The 20,611-nt window shown below is 46.0% G+C and overlaps 3 protein-coding genes across 3 annotated transcripts; all 3 read right to left on the bottom strand.

Annotated features, from left to right (window-relative positions):
* Nucleotides 1–921: 921 nt before the first annotated feature.
* On the bottom strand, nucleotides 922–5,832 carry LOC137917781 (xylose isomerase-like). The gene is made up of 15 exons (XM_068760517.1): nucleotides 5,412–5,832; nucleotides 4,392–4,979; nucleotides 4,212–4,288; nucleotides 4,025–4,097; nucleotides 3,522–3,634; nucleotides 3,401–3,426; nucleotides 3,181–3,318; nucleotides 2,991–3,100; nucleotides 2,809–2,904; nucleotides 2,638–2,721; nucleotides 2,432–2,558; nucleotides 2,251–2,356; nucleotides 1,900–2,082; nucleotides 1,715–1,789; nucleotides 922–1,475 (listed from the first exon to the last, which is right to left on the bottom strand). The coding sequence occupies exons 1-15, from the start codon at nucleotides 5,830–5,832 to the stop codon at nucleotides 1,392–1,394; spliced, it is 2,301 nt and encodes a 766-aa protein (XP_068616618.1). The 3' UTR covers nucleotides 922–1,391.
* A 1,514-nt stretch (nucleotides 5,833–7,346) lies between these two features.
* On the bottom strand, nucleotides 7,347–11,771 carry LOC137913990 (uncharacterized). The gene is made up of 14 exons (XM_068757613.1): nucleotides 11,701–11,771; nucleotides 11,317–11,393; nucleotides 11,130–11,202; nucleotides 10,627–10,739; nucleotides 10,506–10,531; nucleotides 10,286–10,423; nucleotides 10,096–10,205; nucleotides 9,914–10,009; nucleotides 9,743–9,826; nucleotides 9,537–9,663; nucleotides 9,356–9,461; nucleotides 9,005–9,187; nucleotides 8,820–8,894; nucleotides 7,347–7,727 (listed from the first exon to the last, which is right to left on the bottom strand). Exons 1-14 carry the CDS (start codon nucleotides 11,726–11,728, stop codon nucleotides 7,644–7,646), a joined length of 1,320 nt encoding a protein of 439 aa, XP_068613714.1. The 5' UTR covers nucleotides 11,729–11,771; the 3' UTR covers nucleotides 7,347–7,643.
* Nucleotides 11,772–12,388: 617 nt separating this feature from the next.
* rnf144b (ring finger protein 144B) lies at nucleotides 12,389–20,356 on the bottom strand. The gene is made up of 7 exons (XM_068760516.1): nucleotides 20,192–20,356; nucleotides 19,141–19,245; nucleotides 18,381–18,441; nucleotides 16,616–16,823; nucleotides 15,903–16,047; nucleotides 15,668–15,757; nucleotides 12,389–14,452 (listed from the first exon to the last, which is right to left on the bottom strand). Exons 1-7 carry the CDS (start codon nucleotides 20,354–20,356, stop codon nucleotides 14,288–14,290), a joined length of 939 nt encoding a protein of 312 aa, XP_068616617.1. The 3' UTR covers nucleotides 12,389–14,287.
* Nucleotides 20,357–20,611: the final 255 nt, after the last annotated feature.

Here is a 20,611-nt window from a genome sequence, read left to right as displayed (position 1 = left end):
GGCTGATAAAAATGTGCTACATTAATTCTCCTTTTTGGATAATTGTTGTTGCTGTTTTAAGTTCACTTATTAACTCATAACTAGTTTCACAGCCGGAGCGACGCTGATGAATATTTGATGATAAAGAGAAACACGGACAACTGCTGATTGGCTGAAATCACGTCCCGCCCCCTCCACGGCGCAGCCCTCCACTCAGAGGCGACGTGTCGGTGAGCAGAGCTCACGCTATCCGCTGATTGGACAACCGTGCCCACACTGGCCCGCCCTTCGTGCGCTGATTGGACAGTTGCATGATGCGATGCCAGTGAAAGGTGCGCGTTCAGACTGAGACCTGTTGCAAAGACGGTTCAACAGAACAGGATGCATCACTCTGTTCGGACACAGTTAGCCTGTTAGATATCACGGACGCACACGGGATGAAATGTCGAGGTGGAAAGCTGTTACCATGGCAACTGAAGTCGCGGGTTATAATTAAATGCCTCTATAATAAATGTCTGTATTTCCCATGTGGGTATGAGTGATAGTAAAGTTTCTAAGTCCTCTGTTTCTTTCAACAGAATACTTGTTAATATTCAGCACCCAGAGAATATGCAGAGTGAGACCTCTTTCCAAATCTACTGGCCACAAAAAGCTAATATTATGAGCTAATATTTTTTCTGTCAAAACACTATTGGATGCACAAACTTAATGGAATTAAATTGGAAGGAGACTATTTATGTGGAAAGATCCGAACGCTGGAGAAGCTCTGCTAAAAAGAGACGACTCACTCTGTTTATTCCAGTCATGACTAAAACATATTTGCAATTTAGAAATCAGTAAGGGGCAAGAAGTAAAAGAAAGCATGACTCCCAATAATCAATGCTATGGAATAAAAGATTAGAACATGAAGCAAACAATTGTATTACAATTATAAAGTTGGGTATATCACAAGTAGGTATTGGAAAGCAATATATATATATCATTGTAAAATTATATAAATTAAGCATTTTAATGTTTAGCGTGTTAACTTATTCCCCATCTGATTTCTGTGTATAGTGCACCGTGTAAAAGGTGTGATACACGTGATCACGGTGAAAAGCAGCTTTATTACACGTTGAGCATTAGCCACCGGCTAACAGGAATATCACCTCTCACTATGTTACATCAAATGTCAGATGAAAAGCAATGCTAAAAACATTTCCACAAGTTTAGTTTGCATTATTCTGTTGTTTATTTGTTAGAGACGCTTTTTTAAGTGAAGTTTTCACTACTTGCGTTTATTTAATAAGTGTGAAACTGATATTGAGTAAATCCTAATGCTTGCAGGGTTCACTGGGATTCCAGCACCAAAACAAGAACAGAAGCGTTTCTGCTTGGGCTCAGAGGCAGCCACAAGTCAACACCAGAGGGAATCAAATGTAATGATTAAAGATGGATTCAAACTTTTCCTGCTTCCCTGAAGTGACTTTTGGCTCACCGTTCTGCTTGATGAAGTCCTGAGGACACAAAGTGTAGAATATTAAAGGATACGTCTGACACAAATGTCTCACTGTAGATGTCTCCTAGTTAACCTGGAAATGAACAGTGATCAGCACAAAGGGAGATCTCCTAGTACGAGTGATTGAGGCCAAAATACTTACGCTAGTAGTTTTAAATATTAACCAAATTGACAAAACCTTCAGGATGGTTGTACAAATCAAGATATCTGCAGCTCAATAACCGTCTAAGAGTTTACCTCCATTTCTTCTAGGGTGGCAGAGCCGGCCTCCACTTTCTGTCCAATCCCATGACTGAAGCTTGAGTATCGCTTCTATTGAAATAAAACAGAAGCAGCCAGAGAGAAAACAGGATTTAGCAGGTTTCTTAACGTGGTTGTACCCGACAACTGAAGCAGCGACTTCCAGCCTCCTACGAACGCACCTTCACCAGACCGGCCATGAGCCCGTCCTCAATCATACGGACAGCATTCCTCAGCCCCCTCGCGAAGGCGTCCATGGCTCCGATGTGAGCGATGAACAGGTCCTCTAGGTCTGTGGACTCTCTGCGCACCTTAGCATCGAAGTTCAGGCCTCCTGGCTGCAGGCCACCCTGTTCAATGACGGCCTGCAAAAGATGAGACTCGGATAAGAAGTAGGTTCCAGGATCACTGCCCTCGTCTCAGCCACGACGGACTCTAACGTGAGCCGAGGCCTCTCTGTCAAAAGTGCACAAACCCCAATAATGTTTAAACTGCTAAACAACCCGCCGCTAGCTGGTGAACGCTGAACTCACCTTCATCACCAAGGTGGTGTTCCTGATGTCCATGGGAAACTGGTCTGTGTCCCACCCCAGGTCAGGAGAGCCGGTGTTTGAGTCCACTGAGCCCAGCATGCCAAACCTGCACAGCAGCAAACAGAGTCAACTTCCGGTCTCTTTGATGAGGTCAAACATGTGGCACGTTAACGTGTCTCACGCAGACGCCATGATGACATCGTGTTCGTAGGCGTGGCCTGCCAGGGTGGTGTGGTTGGGCTCGATGTTCAACTTGAAGTGAGCCTCCAGACCGTAATGTTTAAGGAAGGCGATGACACTCAATGCATCTACGGAAGAAAGAGCGACACACGAGCTCAAAGACGAGGAACAACGTTTGCCTTGTTTCCATGAAGTAAAGAGCTTTACCGAAGTCATACTGGTGTTTGCAGGGCTCCTTCGGCTTGGGCTCAATGAGGAGCTGACACCTCAACCCAATCTGATCTTTGTACTCTGGTGACAAACGCAGAGACGGAACATTAGCGGGTGTGACACAAAATGACCAACGCTCTGCTTACCCAATCTTAGTCTAACACTTACTGACAGCCATCTTGAAGAAGTTGGCCATGTGCTTCAGCTCAGCAGCAACATCGGTGTTCAGGATAGAATGGAATCCTTCCCTTCCTCCCCAAAACACTGAGGAGACAATAGAATGACAGCAACGCTGCTTCATCAGTGGAGAGCGCCGGTAGTTTCTACACAGCGTCACCATCGAGCCTCACCAAAGTTCTCGGCTCCCAGCTTCTTGGCGATCTCGAGCCCCTTCTTAACCTGAGCGCCGGCATAGGCCAGAACGTGACAGTCAGGGTTAGTGGCTGCACCATTCATGTACCTGCAACACCAACAGGAGGCGGGACATCACGTCTGTCTTTAAGTAAGAACACAACCTCCTCAGAAGGTTTCTCAGAATACCTTTGGTGGGCAAAGAGGTTGCAGGTGACCCACAGCACTTTGATCCCAGTCCGGTTCTGCAGCTGAAGAGCCAGGTCGGTTATTTCATCCAGGTTCCTGTTGGACTCCTCCAGGGTGGGGCCCTCAGGGGCCATGTCTCTGCAGGCAGCAGGGGGCGGGCGTTATTCACTGCTGGAATGTTACTTTACTCAAGAAGTTATAAACGGAAACAAATGGGTACCTGTCATGGAACGTGTAATATTTCACCTGTAGGAAGAAGCAGACGTCACAAAAGAGGCAAAGGATGCAGGCTCTGCATGTAACTGGGACTCTCGGCATCAGAAGGAGGAGATTACACTCACGCCAAGCTTGGTGAAGAACTCAAAAGCAGCCTGGAGTCGCTTTTTGGCTGATTCCAAAGGAGTACCTTCATTCCAGGGCCGGGGGAGGGTTGGAAACCCAAAAGGATCAGCGCCTGGGACACACAAAACTACCTAAGCTTAACCTGGAAAGGGTTAAATTCAATCAAATCATCCGACGTGATCAGTTCAGTTTGTTTGTTCCTGCTAGGAGTAACTTGAGGGGAGAGGGGACCTGTTGAAGTCAGCACTCAAGCCCAAAGTCTTCATCACCTCCGCCAAGGAGGTTCTGTTTCTGGCGGCAGGTCATGTGGACCCGTGTAAACCCAATTAGGTGGTGAATGAGCTGCTTGGCGGAGGTCTGCGCTCTCCGAGTGCTTTTCTAGTTCAAGCTCAGACCATCGAATGACGCATGTCCAGAAAAGTTCGGCAGCCTGTTCTGTAAATTCTCTGAGTGTAACCTGAAGCTCAGAGCTGGATCAGGGCTTACGGCCGGCTTACAGTACCAGTTCCACAGAAGGAGTGCCAGTAGCAGACTGAGAACCTCAGCCAGTCCTCCATCGTCCTCCCCATCAGCACCTGCACACAGGAACACTGATCTGTGACCAGCCGCCTCACCTGACTTGTACTCTGAACCTGATAGACAAACACGTTTCCTGTGATCTCTCAGATCTGTCCGTGTGCCGCTCCTACCTCTGCTGCATTGTAGTGTTTGAAACACAAGACCTCTCCAGCCCCAGCGCTGGGTCCATATGGAATTCTGGGAATGCCTGCGGAAGACAGAGTCGATCAATTGGAGACTCTGTAGAAACCCTCAGCGTTTACGGCTGGTCACACATCGATCATCCCGTCTCCGACACTCAGTCGACTCGCCTGTGAAGAACTCCTCCTGCGCCGCCACGTCTCGTCCCACTCTCGTGTTTCTTTGGAGAAGGTTTTGTGGGGGCTCCATGGATGCTGCAGGGCTCTGGTACCGGGACGCCGGTACTGGTTGGCTGAGGGGCCGAGCCATGGCTGCCTGTGGGTCCGATGTGGGCAAGGCAGGTGGGGGTGTCGTTTGACCTGCGGGCATCCACTGTGACGCCGTCTGGGTCGAGCGACACGACGCAGCTCCTGCATAGGATCCCATCATTTGAACGAACTGCTGGGTTGTGTCCTGCTGCTGCTCCATCATCGCCATAAAATGGCGCTCCCCAGCTTCCTGCTGCATCTTCATTAAATGTAAGAACTCAGCACTCTCCTGCTTTTCCCGGATTCGGTCAGCTTCATCCCTTTCCCTTATTTGCTGCATAAAGACTTCCAGAGCCCGTCCTGGGCCGTCTGAGCGGCTCTTCCTCTTCCTGCTGGTGGCGCCAGGAATAGCCCACCGTGGGGCGCTGGAGCCGCGGTCAGGCCTGGGGGTGCCGATGCTCGGGGTGTCCTCTTCCTCCTTAATGCTGAGGCCCAATGAGCCCCGAGCCCCTGTTTATAAAAATAACATTTTCTGTGTCAAAAGCTTTTCTAGTTAATTTTCATTGAAAAAAGTCTGAGGCACTCGAGAAGTTAAAAAAGTATAAAATATAAGCATGAAAAAAGAATAAAATCCAAGGCACTGTTCGGGGGGGCAAAAAGCCTTTATTCTGATTTCACAGACATTTTAAACGCTCACAATTAAAGTGTATAAATTAGCTTAGTAACATGGATTGACAGTTTCAGACAGTTCACAAATAAACTACATATAGTGGAGTAAAAACTACAATATTGTGTCTCGCGAGATGAAGCAGTTTCTCCATGGGAGAACAAAAACGAGCACCTTTTGATCCCCCCCCCAGAAGAGTGCCTCGGATCACGTTCCTGTTTGTTTGTTTGTGTTTGTTTGTTGCTGGCGTGACGTCATTAAACGCGACCTCTTACCGCCTGCTTCTAAGGCCACTTCAAAGGGCTCCTCTTTTCCCCGTGACGGCGCCGGTGACGTCGAATGTTCCGTCACGTCTTCGTAGGACTCCACGACGTACTTCGGACTGAAAGCGGCTCTGGTTCCGAGGATGGCGTCCAGCTCGTCGTACCAGGGACACTTGGCCTTCTCCTCCCCGGAGCTTCCGCTCTGCCGGAGGGCGTCCCGCTCCTTGTTGTACAGCTGCCGCATCTTCTTCACCTTAATGCGACATTGTTCCGGTGTTCGTTTAAAACCCAACCCGCCCATTTTCTCACTAAACATTTTAAAGATGTTATTATTTTTGTGCGTGGATGTCAAAAGTAGGATCATGTGGTCATCTGACCATATTTCAAGGAGCGCTTTCACCTCTTCAGCCGTCCACGTTTGTCCTCTCGCCATGTTTGTTTTGGTTTGGAACAGTGCGCGCTGCACTTCCTGCTACCCGAGATGCACCGCGCGTAGCGTCATCACTTCCGTACATTTGGTTCCGTGTTTGGTCCGGTGAGCGCTGCATACGAACCCCTATGGAGAGAAATCTGTTTATTTTTATGCAATTAAACAAAAAATGGATTTGCAATTTTAAAAAAAATTTGCGAACAAGGTCATTATTATCTATCAACATCATTATTTTTGGTTGCAAATCCATTTTTTGTTTGATTGCATAAAAGACACAACTTTCTCTCCATTAAACCCCTTGCAAGCGGACCAGAGTTCGGATGAGCACTTGCTCAAAAGAAGCGGACGATCCGGGGTAACGAACTCTGGTCCCTTTTAAAGCGGACTAAAGAGTCTAGTCACTAGTGTGAAAGCGTCCTGAGAGGAAGACCTAATAATCTATTTGACGATGAAAGAAATGAGAAACAAGAATTTCCGGCTGATAAAAATGTGCTACATGAATTCTCCTTTTAGGATGATTGTTGTTACTGTGTTTTAAGTGTGATGTGATTTCATTTCAGTGAAAGGTGCGCGTTCAGACTGAGACCTGTTGCAAAGACGGTTCAACAGAACAGGATGCATCACTCTGTTAGGGCACAGTTAGCCTGTTAGATATCACGGACGCACACAGGAACAAATGTCAAGGTGGAAAGCCGTTGCCATGGCAACTGAAGTCGCGCGTTATAATTAAATGCCTCAATAATAAATGTCTGTATTTCCCATGTGAGTATGAGTGAATGCAAAGTCTTTTGTTTCTATCAACAGAATACTTGTTAATATTCTGCACCCAGAGAATATGTATAGAGTGGGACCTCTTTCCAAAATCTACTGGTCACAAAAAGCTAATATTTTAAAAACACCACTAGATGCACAAACCTAATGGAATGGAATTAAAGAGGAAGGAGAATATTTATGTACATAAATCTGAACGCTGGAGAAGCTCTTCTAAAAGAACAGACCACTCACTCTCTTTCTTGTAGCCATGACTAAAACATATTTGCAATTTTGACAATAATTCAAGTGAGACGAGCAGTAACACCGCCTCAACTCTGGAATCAAATCAATGGTGATGCAGGATCCGTAGAATCCCACGGATGCAATAAATAACCAGGAATAAGTATAAACTTGATCAAACATTATTTCTAATTCTGACATTTATACTGATTAAGTTATTGTCCCTCACTGACGTCTAAAGAAAACATGACTCCAAATAATAAATGCTATGGAATAAAAGATTAGAATATGAAGCAACCAATTGTGTTATGATTATAAAGTTGGGTGTATCAGAAGTCACTATTGTATTAAGAGCATCATTAGTGGTTATTGGAAAGCAAATATATATACATCATTACACTCCATAAACTAAGCATTTTAATGTTTCGCGTGTTAACTTATTCCCCATCTGATTTCTGTGTATAGTGCACCGTGTAAAAGGTGTGATACACGTGATCACGGTGAAAAGCAGCTTTATTACACGTTGAGCATTAGCCACCGGCTAACAGGAATATCACCTCTCACTATGTTACATCAAATGTCAGATGAAAAGCAATGCTAAAATCATTTCCACAAGTTTAGTTTGCATTATTCTGTTGTTTATTTGTCAGAGACGCTTTTCTAAGTGAAGTTTTCACTACTTGCGTTTATTTAATAAGTGTGAAACTCATATTGAGTAAATCCTAATGCTTGCAGGGTTCACTGGGATTCCAGCACCAAAACAAGAACAGAACCGTTTCTGCTTGGGCTCAGAGGCAGCCACAAGTCAACACCAGAGGGAATCAAATGTAATGATTAAAGATGGATTCAAACTTTTCCTGCTTCCCTGAAGTGACTTTTGGCTCACCGTTCTGCTTGATGAAGTCCTGAGGACACAAAGTGTAGAATATTAAAGGATACGTCTGACACAAATGTCTCACTGTAGATGTCTCCTAGTTAACCTGGAAATGAACAGTGATCAGCACAAAGGGAGATCTCCTAGTACGAGTGATTGAGGCCAAAATACTTACGCTAGTAGTTTTAAATATTAACCAAATTGGTAAAACCTTCAGGATGGTTGTACAAATCAAGATATCTGCAGCTCAAGAACCCGTCTAAGAGTGTTACCTCCAAAATCCCCAGGGCCTGACGGTTACCCGGTTGAATTCTATAAGAAATTCTCAGACCAGTTAGCTCCCCTACTACTCGAAATGTTTAACCACTCATTCAAACAAGGCACCTTACCATCTACGCTTACGCAGGCTTCCATCTCCATAATATATAAGAGGGGTAAAGATCCACTGAGCTGTGCATCCTAACGACCAATATCACTCCTCCCAGCAGATGTAAAAATACTCGCAAAGATTTTAGCTTGACGCTTAGAATCTACTATGCCCCTGATAGTTTCAGAAGACCAGACAGGATTTATAAAAGGAAGATAATTATATTCTAATATAAGAAGGCTTCTTAACGTCGTCCTCTCTGCATCTCCTAACGTCCCAGAGGCCATAATATCGCTTGACGCAAAGAAGGGTGGAGTGGGCGTATCTCCTCTTTTCTCTGAGACAGTTTGGCTTTAATCCAAATTTCATTTGGATTAAAGCCAAACTGTCACTGACCCAGATTTCATGGGTCAGTTTACTCCACTCCTCTCCCTTTGCTTCAGTGTGCACAAATAATCAACATTCCACTCCGTTCCCATTATTCCGGGGAACACGACAAGGATGCCCGTTTTCTCCGTTGCCGTTTGCTCTAGCGATAGAACCACTTTTGGCTGCATTAAAGATGAAAGAGGGATTTGGGGGGGATAAAAAGATGGGGCATAAAACACCATGTTTCGCTGTATGCGGACGACTTGCTTCTCTATGTAAGTGATCCTTTGTCAAGGATCCCACGCATCCTAACTTTATTAGATTCTTTTGGCTGTATATCTGGCTATGAACTAAATTTCTAAAAAAAACAAAAAGAAAAGAGTTTACCTCCATTTCTTCTAGGGTGGCAGAGCCGGCCTCCACTTTCTGTCCAATCCCATGACTGAAGCTTGAGTATCGCTTCTATTGAAATAAAACAGAAGCAGCCAGAGAGAAAACAGGATTTAGCAGGTTTCTTAACGTGGTTGTACCCGACAACTGAAGCAGCGACTTCCAGCCTCCTACGAACGCACCTTCACCAGACCGGCCATGAGCCCGTCCTCAATCATACGGACAGCATTCCTCAGTCCCCTCGCGAAGGCGTCCATGGCTCCGATGTGAGCGATGAACAGGTCCTCTAGGTCTGTGGACTCTCTGCGCACCTTAGCATCGAAGTTCAGGCCTCCTGGCTGCAGGCCGCCCTGTTCAATGACGGCCTGCAAAAGATGAGACTCAGATAAGAAGTAGGTTCCAGGATCACTGCCCTCGTCTCAGCTACGACGGACTCTAACGTGAGCCGAGGCCTCTCTGTCAAAAGTGCACAAACCCCAATAATGTTTAAACTGCTAAACAACCCGCCGCTAGCTGGTGAACGCTGAACTCACCTTCATCACCAAGGTGGTGTTCCTGATGTCCATGGGAAACTGGTCTGTGTCCCAGCCCAGGTCAGGAGAGCCGGTGTTTGAGTCCACTGAGCCCAGCATGCCAAACCTGCACAGCAGCAAACAGAGTCAACTTCCGGTCTCTTTGATGAGGTCAAACATGTGGCACGTTAACGTGTCTCACGCAGACGCCATGATGACATCGTGTTCGTAGGCGTGGCCTGCCAGGGTGGTGTGGTTGGGCTCGATGTTCAACTTGAAGTGAGCCTCCAGACCGTAATGTTTAAGGAAGGCGATGACACTCAATGCATCTACGGAAGAAAGAGCGACACACGAGCTCAAAGTCGAGGAACAACGTTTGCCTTGTTTCCATGAAGTAAAGAGCTTTACCGAAGTCATACTGGTGTTTGCAGGGCTCCTTCGGCTTGGGCTCAATGAGGAGCTGACACCTCAACCCAATCTGATCTTTGTACTCTGGTGACAAACGCAGAGACGGAACATTAGAGGGTGTGACTCAAAATGACCAACGCTCTGCTTATCCAATCTTAGTCTAACACTTACTGACAGCCATCTTGAAGAAGTTGGCCATGTGCTTCAGCTCGGCAGCAACATCGGTGTTCAGGATAGAATGGAATCCTTCCCTTCCTCCCCAAAACACTGAGGAGACAATAGAATGACAGCAACGCTGCTTCATCAGTGGAGAGCGCCGGTAGTTTCTACACAGCGTCCCCGTCGAGCCTCACCAAAGTTCTCGGCTCCCAGCTTCTTGGCGATCTCGAGCCCCTTCTTAACCTGAGCGCCGGCATAGGCTAGAACGTGACAGTCAGGGTTAGTGGCTGCACCATTCATGTACCTGCAACACCAACAGGAGGCGGGACATCACGTCTGTCTTTAAGTAAGAACACAACCTCCTCAGAAGGTTTCTCAGAATACCTTTGGTGGGCAAAGAGGTTGCAGGTGACCCACAGCACTTTGATCCCAGTCCGGTTCTGCAGCTGAAGAGCCAGGTCGGTTATTTCATCCAGGTTCCTGTTGGACTCCTCCAGGGTGGGGCCCTCAGGGGCCATGTCTCTGCAGGCAGCAGGGGGCGGGCGTTATTCACTGCTGGAATGTTACTTTACTCAAGAAGTTATAAACGGAAACAAATGGGTACCTGTCATGGAACGTGTAATATTTCACCTGTAGGAAGAAGCAGACGTCACAAAAGAGGCAAAGGATGCAGGCTCTGCATGTAACTGGGACTCTCGGCATCAGAAGGAGGAGATTACACTCACGCCAAGCTTGGTGAAGAACTCAAAAGCAGCCTGGAGTCGCTTTTTGGCTGATTCCAAAGGAGAACCTTCATTCCAGGGCCGGGGGAGGGTTGGAAACCCAAAAGGATCAGCGCCTGGGACACACAAAACTACCTAAGCTTAACCTGGAAAGGGTTAAATTCAATCAAATCATCCGAAGTGATCAGTTCAGTTTGTTTGTTCCTGCTAGGAGTAACTTGAGGGGAGAGGGGACCTGTTGAAGTCAGCACTCAAGCCCAAAGTCTTCATCACCTCCGCCAAGGAGGTTCTGTTTCTGGCGGCAGGTCATGTGGACCCGTGTAAACCCAATTAGGTGGTGAATGAGCTGCTTGGCGGAGGTCTGCGCTCTCCGAGTGCTTTTCTAGTTCAAGCTCAGACCATCGAATGACGCATGTCCAGAAAAGTTCGGCAGCCTGTTCTGTAAATTCTCTGAGTGTAACCTGAAGCTCAGAGCTGGATCAGGGCTTACGGCCGGCCTACAGTACCAGTTCCACAGAAGGAGTGCCAGTAGCAGACTGAGAACCTCAGCCAGTCCTCCATCGTCCTCCCCATCAGCACCTGCACACAGGAACACTGACCTGTGACCAGCCGTCTCACCTGACTTGTACTCTGAACCTGATAGACAAACACGTTTCCTGTGATCTCTCAGATCTGTCCGTGTGCCGCTCCTACCTCTGCTGCATTGTAGTGTTTGAAACACAAGACCTCTCCAGCCCCAGCGCTGGGTCCATATGGAATTCTGGGAATGCCTGCGGAAGACAGAGTCAATCAATTAGAGACTCTGCAGAAACATAAAACAGTATGAAATGCTACCCCAGGGTGTATTTCAGGATAGTTAAGCTGCTGCTGTTGTGTTCATGGCATGCAAACGTTTGCTCTGTCACACCCTGGAAGTCTTGCAGTGACGAGTAGTTCCAGTGTCTGCGCCACACGTACAAACAAAGCGCTCAGTGTTCAGGGCTGTTTACACATCGATCATTCTGTCATTCTGTCTCTGACACACAAACAGTGCAAACACACGAGTTTACATTTTGGCGCTGACAAAATAAAACTAACCTGTGAAGAACTCTTCCTGCGCTGCCATTTCTAGATCCCCTTCTACGTTTCTCCGGAGAAGACCGAGACTTGGGACGACCTTTCGCCTGAACCAAGGGTGTCGTTCCCTGTTGACACACCAGGGGTCACTAAAAACAGTTAAAACGGTTGCTCTGTCACGTGGTTGGATGTCAATAATGGAGATAAATGAAACGATTGGTAAGCGTTGCACTGTCTGAAGGTAAACTCAATGAAATAGCAAAAGTGATGATAAATAACTCAGTTCATTGATTAATTAAATAATTAATAAAGTAATTCAAATGTTAAAATCAAGTATTGTCCTGTTATTCGTTTTGAGCGTTTTTAATTGTTTAAATAAGCCTTTAAACATTCTAGTAATATGACTTATTACATAAAACGCCCATAATCACCCAATATTTTGAACAAGCTTACGTAACTGTCTTGTTATGAATTTCAGATGCAACTAGAGATCAAGCGACGCGAAATGAGACCATTTCCATAACATAATGAGTATTTAATACACTTTCAGCAGGAGTTCATCTCTAATTGGTTGCCTGTTTAAAACTAGTATTTTCTTCGCTATTTATTTACCTTCTTTCGATTCCATGATGTTACAATCAATATTCTGCAGCAGGTTCGACATAGTTAGAATATATACTGAAATACACTTTAACTAACAGGAGACATTTTAACACGATGAAACATTCTGCAGCTCAAAAGCAGACGAGAAGCAAAGCGTCCCTGTCGCCGAGCCCGTTGCTGTGAAACGTCATCACGCTTAAGCATATGGGTTATTGGTATAATTTATTACATATATAATAAATTATAATATATATACAGTGTATATATTATAACATATATATCATTATTATTAATATTAATATTATTAATATATATATATATATATATAACGTCTGTAGGAAGAAGCAGATGTCATAAATGAGGTCAGGAAAAAGTATTACATTTTAACATTAAAAACTCCATTTAGTGATTAAAAAATCTGCTAAAAATGCACATCAACTCTGATTCACTTTTACTTTACATGCTTGGTATATAAAGATACCAAGAACAATTTATAACCTTTTGATGATGATCCAGATCACCATGTGGATGGTGCAAATCCAATTATGTGGGGAATGAGCTGCTTGGTGGAGGTCTGCGCTCTGAATACTACTGACCAGTTTTAGATAATGTTGTCCTATTTTTTTACATGTGCCTTTTGTGTCTTCAAATGTGCTGTACAAAAAAAGATCCACAAGGATCTACTCTACACTGCAATCAAAAGCACAAACCGCCACCATGGTGACTCAAATTTCCTTATTATATCTTTGCACCTAAAGGCAGCAGTGCCAAAATAGATTGACCCTCGTAATATAATTTACTATCACATTTTTTAATCATAATTTTATATAATATTTTACCAATGGTAGATTTCTTTAATATTATTAGTTTCCAAAAAATGTTATGATTTCTTTCAAGGAGCATGCCTCACCACTCCACCCAGTTTCATAAAGTACTTCATGGTATGACATGAATAGAATATGTGTACTTGACAAAAATGTTCCTAAAATCGTTTTCTAAAAGAGGAGGGGAAAAAAGTTTCCTGATTGAGTAACTTCATCTGGATCCAATCCAGAATGTGATGGGTTCTTCTCCCTCGCACAAAGTTCAGTCAAACTCGGTCCAATGCATTTTGTGTACCGGTAATACAAACCAGCGCTGGTGAAAACATGACCTACTTGGTGGAGGTAACGAAAAAATGAACCCTCTGTCATCTGATGTATATTTACTTCCGATACAATAGGTGCTTCTACAAAACATCAGACAAAGAAACATCAACAGAAATATAGAAGGGGTATCAGGATTACACACATTTAACCCATAAATACATTTTAACATACTTTAGAAAACCACACATCATCCTTTAGCCTTTGGTCTCGTACAGCAGGAAGGAAAGAACGACCTTCTGCAGTAGAAAATGTTTCCGTGCACCATTGAAGCCCTATCATATTCCATATTTGTACAGATTGAACACTCTGGACACTGTTTGCCTTCTCCAATAATGAATAAATGTTTTGCATCGCTAAGGGATCACACAACCATGTCTAATCCTGATTTTCATAATGCGAACATTTTTGCATAAGATAAAGACAGAATGGAAGGCAAAGCAAACACAACCAAGAACCAGGCACTGTAGAGTGAGGCACTTGAGCACCCAACACCTCTGGTTTGGCATCATGACGTTTGGCACATGAGGGTGGCATTGCACTTCAAATTGAAAGTGTGTGTGTGTTAGAGAGAGCGACGCAGTGAGATAGGCATTAGTGTGTGAGGAGAAGGCTCCCAGACGCCGTCCTCTCTGCTCTTACCTGTTGTGCAGCTGAAAACTTCTACTTAGTTGCATTCTTTTGCCTCATATTTACAAATCCAACATATAAAGTACACACCCTTATATGAGAGTGATGCTCGAGCAACACTCTCACAGAGTCACCGCTTTTAGACCGTCTCCACTGTGTGTGTGTTATGCATCGTTGCACCGAGCAGCATTTCTTGGGTCTTGTGTGTTTGGCGGAGATCTCCTGGGCTGTTATGATGAAGAGGGGTCTGGCTGGCCGGGATCCTTCTTCCTCTTCTTCTTTTTCTTCCTGCTGCAAGGCTTGCAAACACAGCATAGGATGCACGGCGAGGCCAGCAGGAGGATCGGCGAGGTCACCAGCACGACGATGCTGACCCCCACCAGGATGCCCACTACCTAGAGAACAACACACAAGCAGTGTCGATCAGTGTTAACACTGGATCGAATGATCGCATATGCAACGAGAGGTTTCGCTTTTAGCGATGACGTGGATTCAGAAATGTTTTCGCTGCAGCCTCAGCACCAACCCAGCAGTGGGCTGCTGATGTAGGATAAGTGCGTACGACCTACAACACGCTAAACAGGCGAGGTTAGCAACATAACACAGGTAGCAAAGCAAAGTAGTGGAGAGCAAACAGCATGTCGGCGCTTTGTTTACAGCTTCTATCACAATAAAGACAACGGCTGCTCATTCATTGTTTCCCAACAACCTTTTTACACCAAACTTTCTGAGTATTCAAGGATTTTTTTTTTTTTTATATTTTCCATATACATTCCCCTCTGGGAATGAACTTTGACTCGGATGAGAGTTTCTGGTATGTAAATCAGATGTCAGATGTCCATTTATTTTTGGCCATTCGGTGTCTTTGAGCAATCAGTTCAGTTTAGGGCATTCTGTCTGTTTGAGATTTATTGATATGCTGGTGCATCTTTGTGATCAAAGTGATCAAATACTGCAGACATATATTTTGAATGTTGCTGAATCTGTTGTCCCTAGATTATACAATATGAGACTTTCAATAACAATCACCTTTAATTGCATTGAAGTAGCATACAAAGGTGAATTCAAAAAGTGATCATCTGGATGCGCTCAGACTGCATGAGTTTAAATGTAATCTCACACCAGCAGCGTTTTGGGAATTAGCTGGGAGGGAATTAGAGCAGCAGAGACAATCAGATCGTAAAACCGACAGGACCAGTTACGTAAGGGCGTAACCAGGTCTGTCATGAGTTGTTGTGCAAGGACTAGAAACAATGAGACGCAATACGGAGGCTGCCAATGAAACACGATGCTTAGCATGTGATTACAGCACCAGAGCGAGCGGAAGGAAAGTATAGGCTGGACGGCCAGCTGTAGCTGGTCAACGCTCGTCATTAAAGGGGAGGAATCTGAGATTAGCCCGAGGATTAGTTGGGATTACGTGCTGATCAAGGACTGATTGGATACAATGAGATCATTCAGGCTTTATGCCTCATAAAAGGGAGATTTTGCAATAAATGGCTGCGCTGACGGCCAGAGCAAAGCTTCGAAATGTTTCTGAAGTCTGCTGGTGAACGAGAGTTTATTTATTCATTTACGGTTTTCATCTGCTGTCTGCTTCATGTCCTCACCTGCGTTCTGTTCCACATAACTGAAGCCCTGGAGTGGCCCAGCTTGTTCCTGCAAGGCCCTTTATCGTAATGTCTCAGGAAAATATCACCCTGCAATTAGAAAACATGTCAGGACACAAAACCTCCTGACGAGGATGGGATTTGAACTTGTTCTGAGGTTATGAACACGATCTAAACAGGTGATCCGGAGGTTACCGCGTCTCACAGTTATTAAAAGTGCGTCAGGGAGACTCACATCCAGATTCTGCAGACAATACCAGCAGAAAGTGTGTTTGCAACTTTTACACAGCATCTGTGCACAGCCCTGGTTTCTCTCGATGTAGATGCCACACATTGGACACTGCTTGATGGGTGGGTCGGCGTCGCGGTCGGAGCGTGCGCTGTGTACCCGGAGAGCACAGGACAGATATCAGACATGCATATATAATAATGAACCACTTATAAAGTTGTGTTGGCTTGTTTCTGGCTTCCTGTCGAATGAACAGAAAGTCTAATATTTACTCCTCGTCTAAGACTTATTTGTTCTCCATCACGCAAAGGAAGCAACTCATTTAACAGTGAGCAGCACTTCTTGATAGCAGATAGGTTGCAGTTTGCAGAAGAGATGAGAGACTGAGCAACTCGCTGCTTGCTTATCAGATTGATCAGTTGGATTTGCCAAATCACAGCAAACTGCAGACATGCACCGGCTCCTTCAGTAGAGTGTGCTCATGGTGTAAGGCAGACAGGCTTAAATCTCACTTGCAGGCCATCAAATGGCCAGAAACCTAAAAGCAGAAGAAATAAATCCCCCAATCACTTCTCAACCCTGAAATGAGCCTATCAATAGAATAAAAAAAAAAACGCAGGCAGAGAACCGGGTCAGCAGATACAGACTCTTCCACGAGTCTTAAGTGGCCACCAAGGGCCCTTTTTTCTAGAGCAGCTCAGACCGCGTCGCTCACTGACCTCCTGTCGTGGGAGGGCGACATCATGGGCTGGTGCTCGGGGCAGGTATGGCCGTCCTGCCAAGGCCCTCTGCACCCGGAGCAGAAGGCGGTGTTGCAGGTCGGGCAGGGAACCGCGGCGGGCTGGCCCTCGGTACTCGGCTGCAGGCTGCACACTGCCTGGCACTGGAGCACTGGACACCATGCTTTACTGGGGTCCAGCTTCACTCCTGCAAAAAGGAGGATTTATTACCCTCGCCGAAGGGGAGGCGAGGGTATTGCAATTGGGTCCGTTTGTTTGTGTGTTTGTCTGTCTGTCTGTTTGCTTGTTTGTTTGCTTGTCTGTCCGAGCGCATAACTCAAAAACTAGTAACCCAATCAACTTGAAATTTTTACACAAGCAAGGTTCTGTCCGTGGCTCGGTCCTCCCCGAGAATGGCGTCGATCCGGATCTGGATCCAGATTCTAGAATTATTTTTACATCTGGAATTGTGCCTCTGCTGTAAACTGCCACTTTAAGAGGGAGGGACACGAATGGCATGATGGGAAAAAGAGTCCAGAAGGAGTCTTGTAGTACGTTCCGGAGCAGCAAGCTAGAGCAGGTTTGGCCCCTCTGATCCGGAAGCCCTGTTTACTGTCTCACAAGATCCAATAGTCTTTTGGAGGCGAGGGTCTGCAATCTCTGATTGTCTTTCTAGTTTTCTAAATGCAAGCCAAACACTTCCTCTAATAGTGTTATATAATTACGCCTGACACAAAGGTTGTGTTTTCCTTGGTGCCCATTTGATGGTTGTTTGGTTTGTCAGGAGGATTCTGTAAAAGCAAATGAAAGGATTTCCTTTAAACCCGGTGGGAGGATGGGAGGATGGGTCTGCCTGCAGAATGAGGTAACGAATCTCTTTCAGTCTAAAAGTGTGGATCAGGAAAATCGAGTCAACAGATCGACCAACACTGAACGCCTCCTGCAACATCGGGGTAATTCTGGCCCACACTCGGGGCTACTAGGTTGGAGGGATCCTTTTTGGGATGAGAGACTTCCCCATCAGGCTCAGCTGTGGTTTGAGTTCAAAGCCACTGATGTTTGGAGGGTAGTTAACATAATCGCTATCTTACTTTTGCAAATTTAACAGGAAGTGCGTGAGGCTGACGTGAAAGTCAATAGTTACGCAGTCATAAAATATTTAAAGCTTGAACTGACAGCTCGGGGATTGCTGTCCCTTTTTACTCACTCTTCATTTTGCCCTCAGGTGTGCTGCTTACAAAACTATTTTAAGACTAGAAATATGCGACTCTCTTATCGGTATCAGCCACAAAATGGTGTATTATCTCATTCTTATAAATAACATGTCGGTCCAGACTGAAGCGCAGGACGGACCGACCCTTGCAGCTCCACGACTAAAAGCATCTAACAAATGTGCTCGTGTTATCTGAGTTACCGTTAACTGTGAACAGCATTCCAGCTCGTAGCTGGGGAAGAATTAAAATAAAAATAAAAAGCTTCCATTGCACAACCACAACGAGACGAATCAGAAAACAGACGCTGCTTGCAGAACAGCCTGAACTTTGCACTTCTGATACTTCCAATATTATATTAAACAATAAACTCTCAGCTTCACACTGTACTGTGTGTGTGTGTGGGGGGGCTGTAAATGTTAGAACCTAAAGCCTCTGTGTCTGACGGAATAAAAGCCCCACGATGCCCCCGGTATGTGCAGCTCAGGCCTCTGCAGGGGTGCTTAGGGCAACCCCCTCCCCCTTCATCACCATGCTAATAGAACAACACCCACCTCTCTCAAACTTCAGCCGTTGATACAACCCCGCCTGGTCCTCTGAAGCCAAGCCAGCGACCTGTAATCAGGCAGCACAGAGAGACAGAGCTTTAAGTTCAGTGGGACGTTTCTTTAAATGTTAAAAGCCAGTCGGTCCGTTTCTCCTGATTTACCTTCCGAGACGAAGCAAAGGATTACAAAAACTGAAGATGTCTCCTTAAAATCGTAAAGACAAAGGGGGGGTCGGCGATTTACGACCACGACTGGATCCAACTCAGAGAGTTTTGTCGTAAGCCGACTTGGTCATAAGCCGGCCCATGTTAACATAATACTACTAAATAATATTTCTAATAAAACGACATACCTAATGCACAAATCTCAAAACCCAAATCAATTATCATAGGATCGAGTCATCCCGACACACATTGTGGGGCAGGTGGCTAAATCTTTAATTTCATGTCACCTGGATTATTGTGCACCCGTATGTTCCTCTGCATCCAAAGGTCATCTAAAGAAATTGCAAACTGCAATTTTCTTATGGGACTACAGGACAAGACATTCTGTTCTCAAATCAATTCCAATTCAAACGAAAGCCCGCCGAGCTCCGAGGCCCTTCTTTAAGAGAAAAGAAATGACGAGTGAGGAGGAAGTGAGGAAGAGGACGTCTCCCTCCGCCGTGTGATCACGGTGTGGAAACCGCAATGTGTCATAGACGCTGTTTCCTTTTTGCCTGAATGTAAGCCTGTTTTACATGACCCCCCCCCCCCCCAGGGTGTACCTCCGAGTCCAGCAGCACTCCAGGCTTTTGACAGGCCATATCTGGGCAGGTGATGGGTGCTCCCCCACCCTCCACCACGGCCAGCTGAACATACTGCTGCAGGCACTGGAGAGGGGGAAGAGACAAGGAGCACGGGAATCGTCGGATAATGCATCATGGCCGCTCAGCGAGAAAGGAAACCCGGGTGATCTGCTGACGGGGCAAACTAAACGCCACGCGAAACGCCAGCTCTGATCTGCTGCGCGTCATCTCGGCCGTGAAATACAGAAGTAAATAAGCAGAGAGTCCACAGCTCGGCCCCTTTGTGGTTGGGGTTAGGCGTTATGTGTTCGGTCCAACTGATAAGCAGCATTTACTGAATCCATTTAATCCCTGTGCAAACGTGTGTGTGTCTGTGTGTCTGTGTGTGTGTGTGTGTGTGTGTGTGTGTGTGTGTGTGTGTGAGAGAGAGAGATCTCATGCGTGCAACACTGATGTCTTTGCTTCCTTGGACGGATATTAACACTCGCCACAAACGGAGCAACCGCCGTGGAAGGCAGGTCAGATCTGTTCTCCTCCATGTTCTCCTGCCTTTTAAATTCTCCAGCTCTGGGTTCCATCTCTTAATTTAAAAGGGCCAGGAAGGCTTCAGGGAGATTTTCTGCTGGTTCAAGCAGCTCTGATTTAATCCAAATAATTTTTCAGGAAGATGAAAATTAAACTGTGTTGAAATGTCTTCCTTTCACCAAAGCTGTAATATCGGAGGATCTATTTTAAGAACTCAAAGCAGGAAGCGCTACCGCAATAACAAGGACTCTCCATTTACAAAAAAATCAAAACAAATGCTGGAGATTCGCCTAAACTGCCCAGAGAAAAGTTTGTCATCTCTGTGAAATCTTCCCCGCCTACAGAGAGAGACTGAAAGTATGAGCAAATAATCAGAGGATCAGCTCACTGCATTCTCACTAAAAATAGCCTGTTGGTGCACGACAGCAACCAGGTTGGGATTCCATAGCAGCTAATGCTCGCCGCTATAAGGGGCTCGTCTGTGCGTGGCGCCGCCGTCGCTCACCGCCGTGCAGAAGACGCAGCTGCAGCTCTGCAGCTCCACGGCGGCCGCGGCCGGATGCTCGCTGAGGCACAGCTTGCAGAAGACCTCTGGCTGCCGGCGAGGGTTGACGCCAGTCTCTGGGGGCCCTGGCGCTGAAGCCCCACATTCTGGGCTCCTGCCGGCCATGGTGGAGGGTAGGGGTGGGGGGGTGAGGAGAGGGGGATCAGGCTGCTCCTCGCCCTCCTGCTGGGCTCTCGGAGGAGCTGAAGTCTCCCTTCATGTCCCTGAAAAGAAGCGGCTTGAGTTCATGTGTCTGTTCGGGCGGTTGCAGGAAGCGTTCACATGTACCTGTGGCCAGTCTGGGAACCATTCTGGGAACCATTCTGGGAACCAGTCTGGGAACCAGTCTGGGAACCAGTCTGGGAACCAGTCTGGGAACCA

The sequence above is a fragment of the Brachionichthys hirsutus genome, chromosome 3 (assembly GCF_040956055.1).
Source record: "Brachionichthys hirsutus isolate HB-005 chromosome 3, CSIRO-AGI_Bhir_v1, whole genome shotgun sequence".
In the NCBI taxonomy this organism is placed as follows: domain Eukaryota; kingdom Metazoa; phylum Chordata; class Actinopteri; order Lophiiformes; family Brachionichthyidae; genus Brachionichthys; species Brachionichthys hirsutus.
This window is presented reverse-complemented; position numbering and strand designations above follow the sequence as displayed.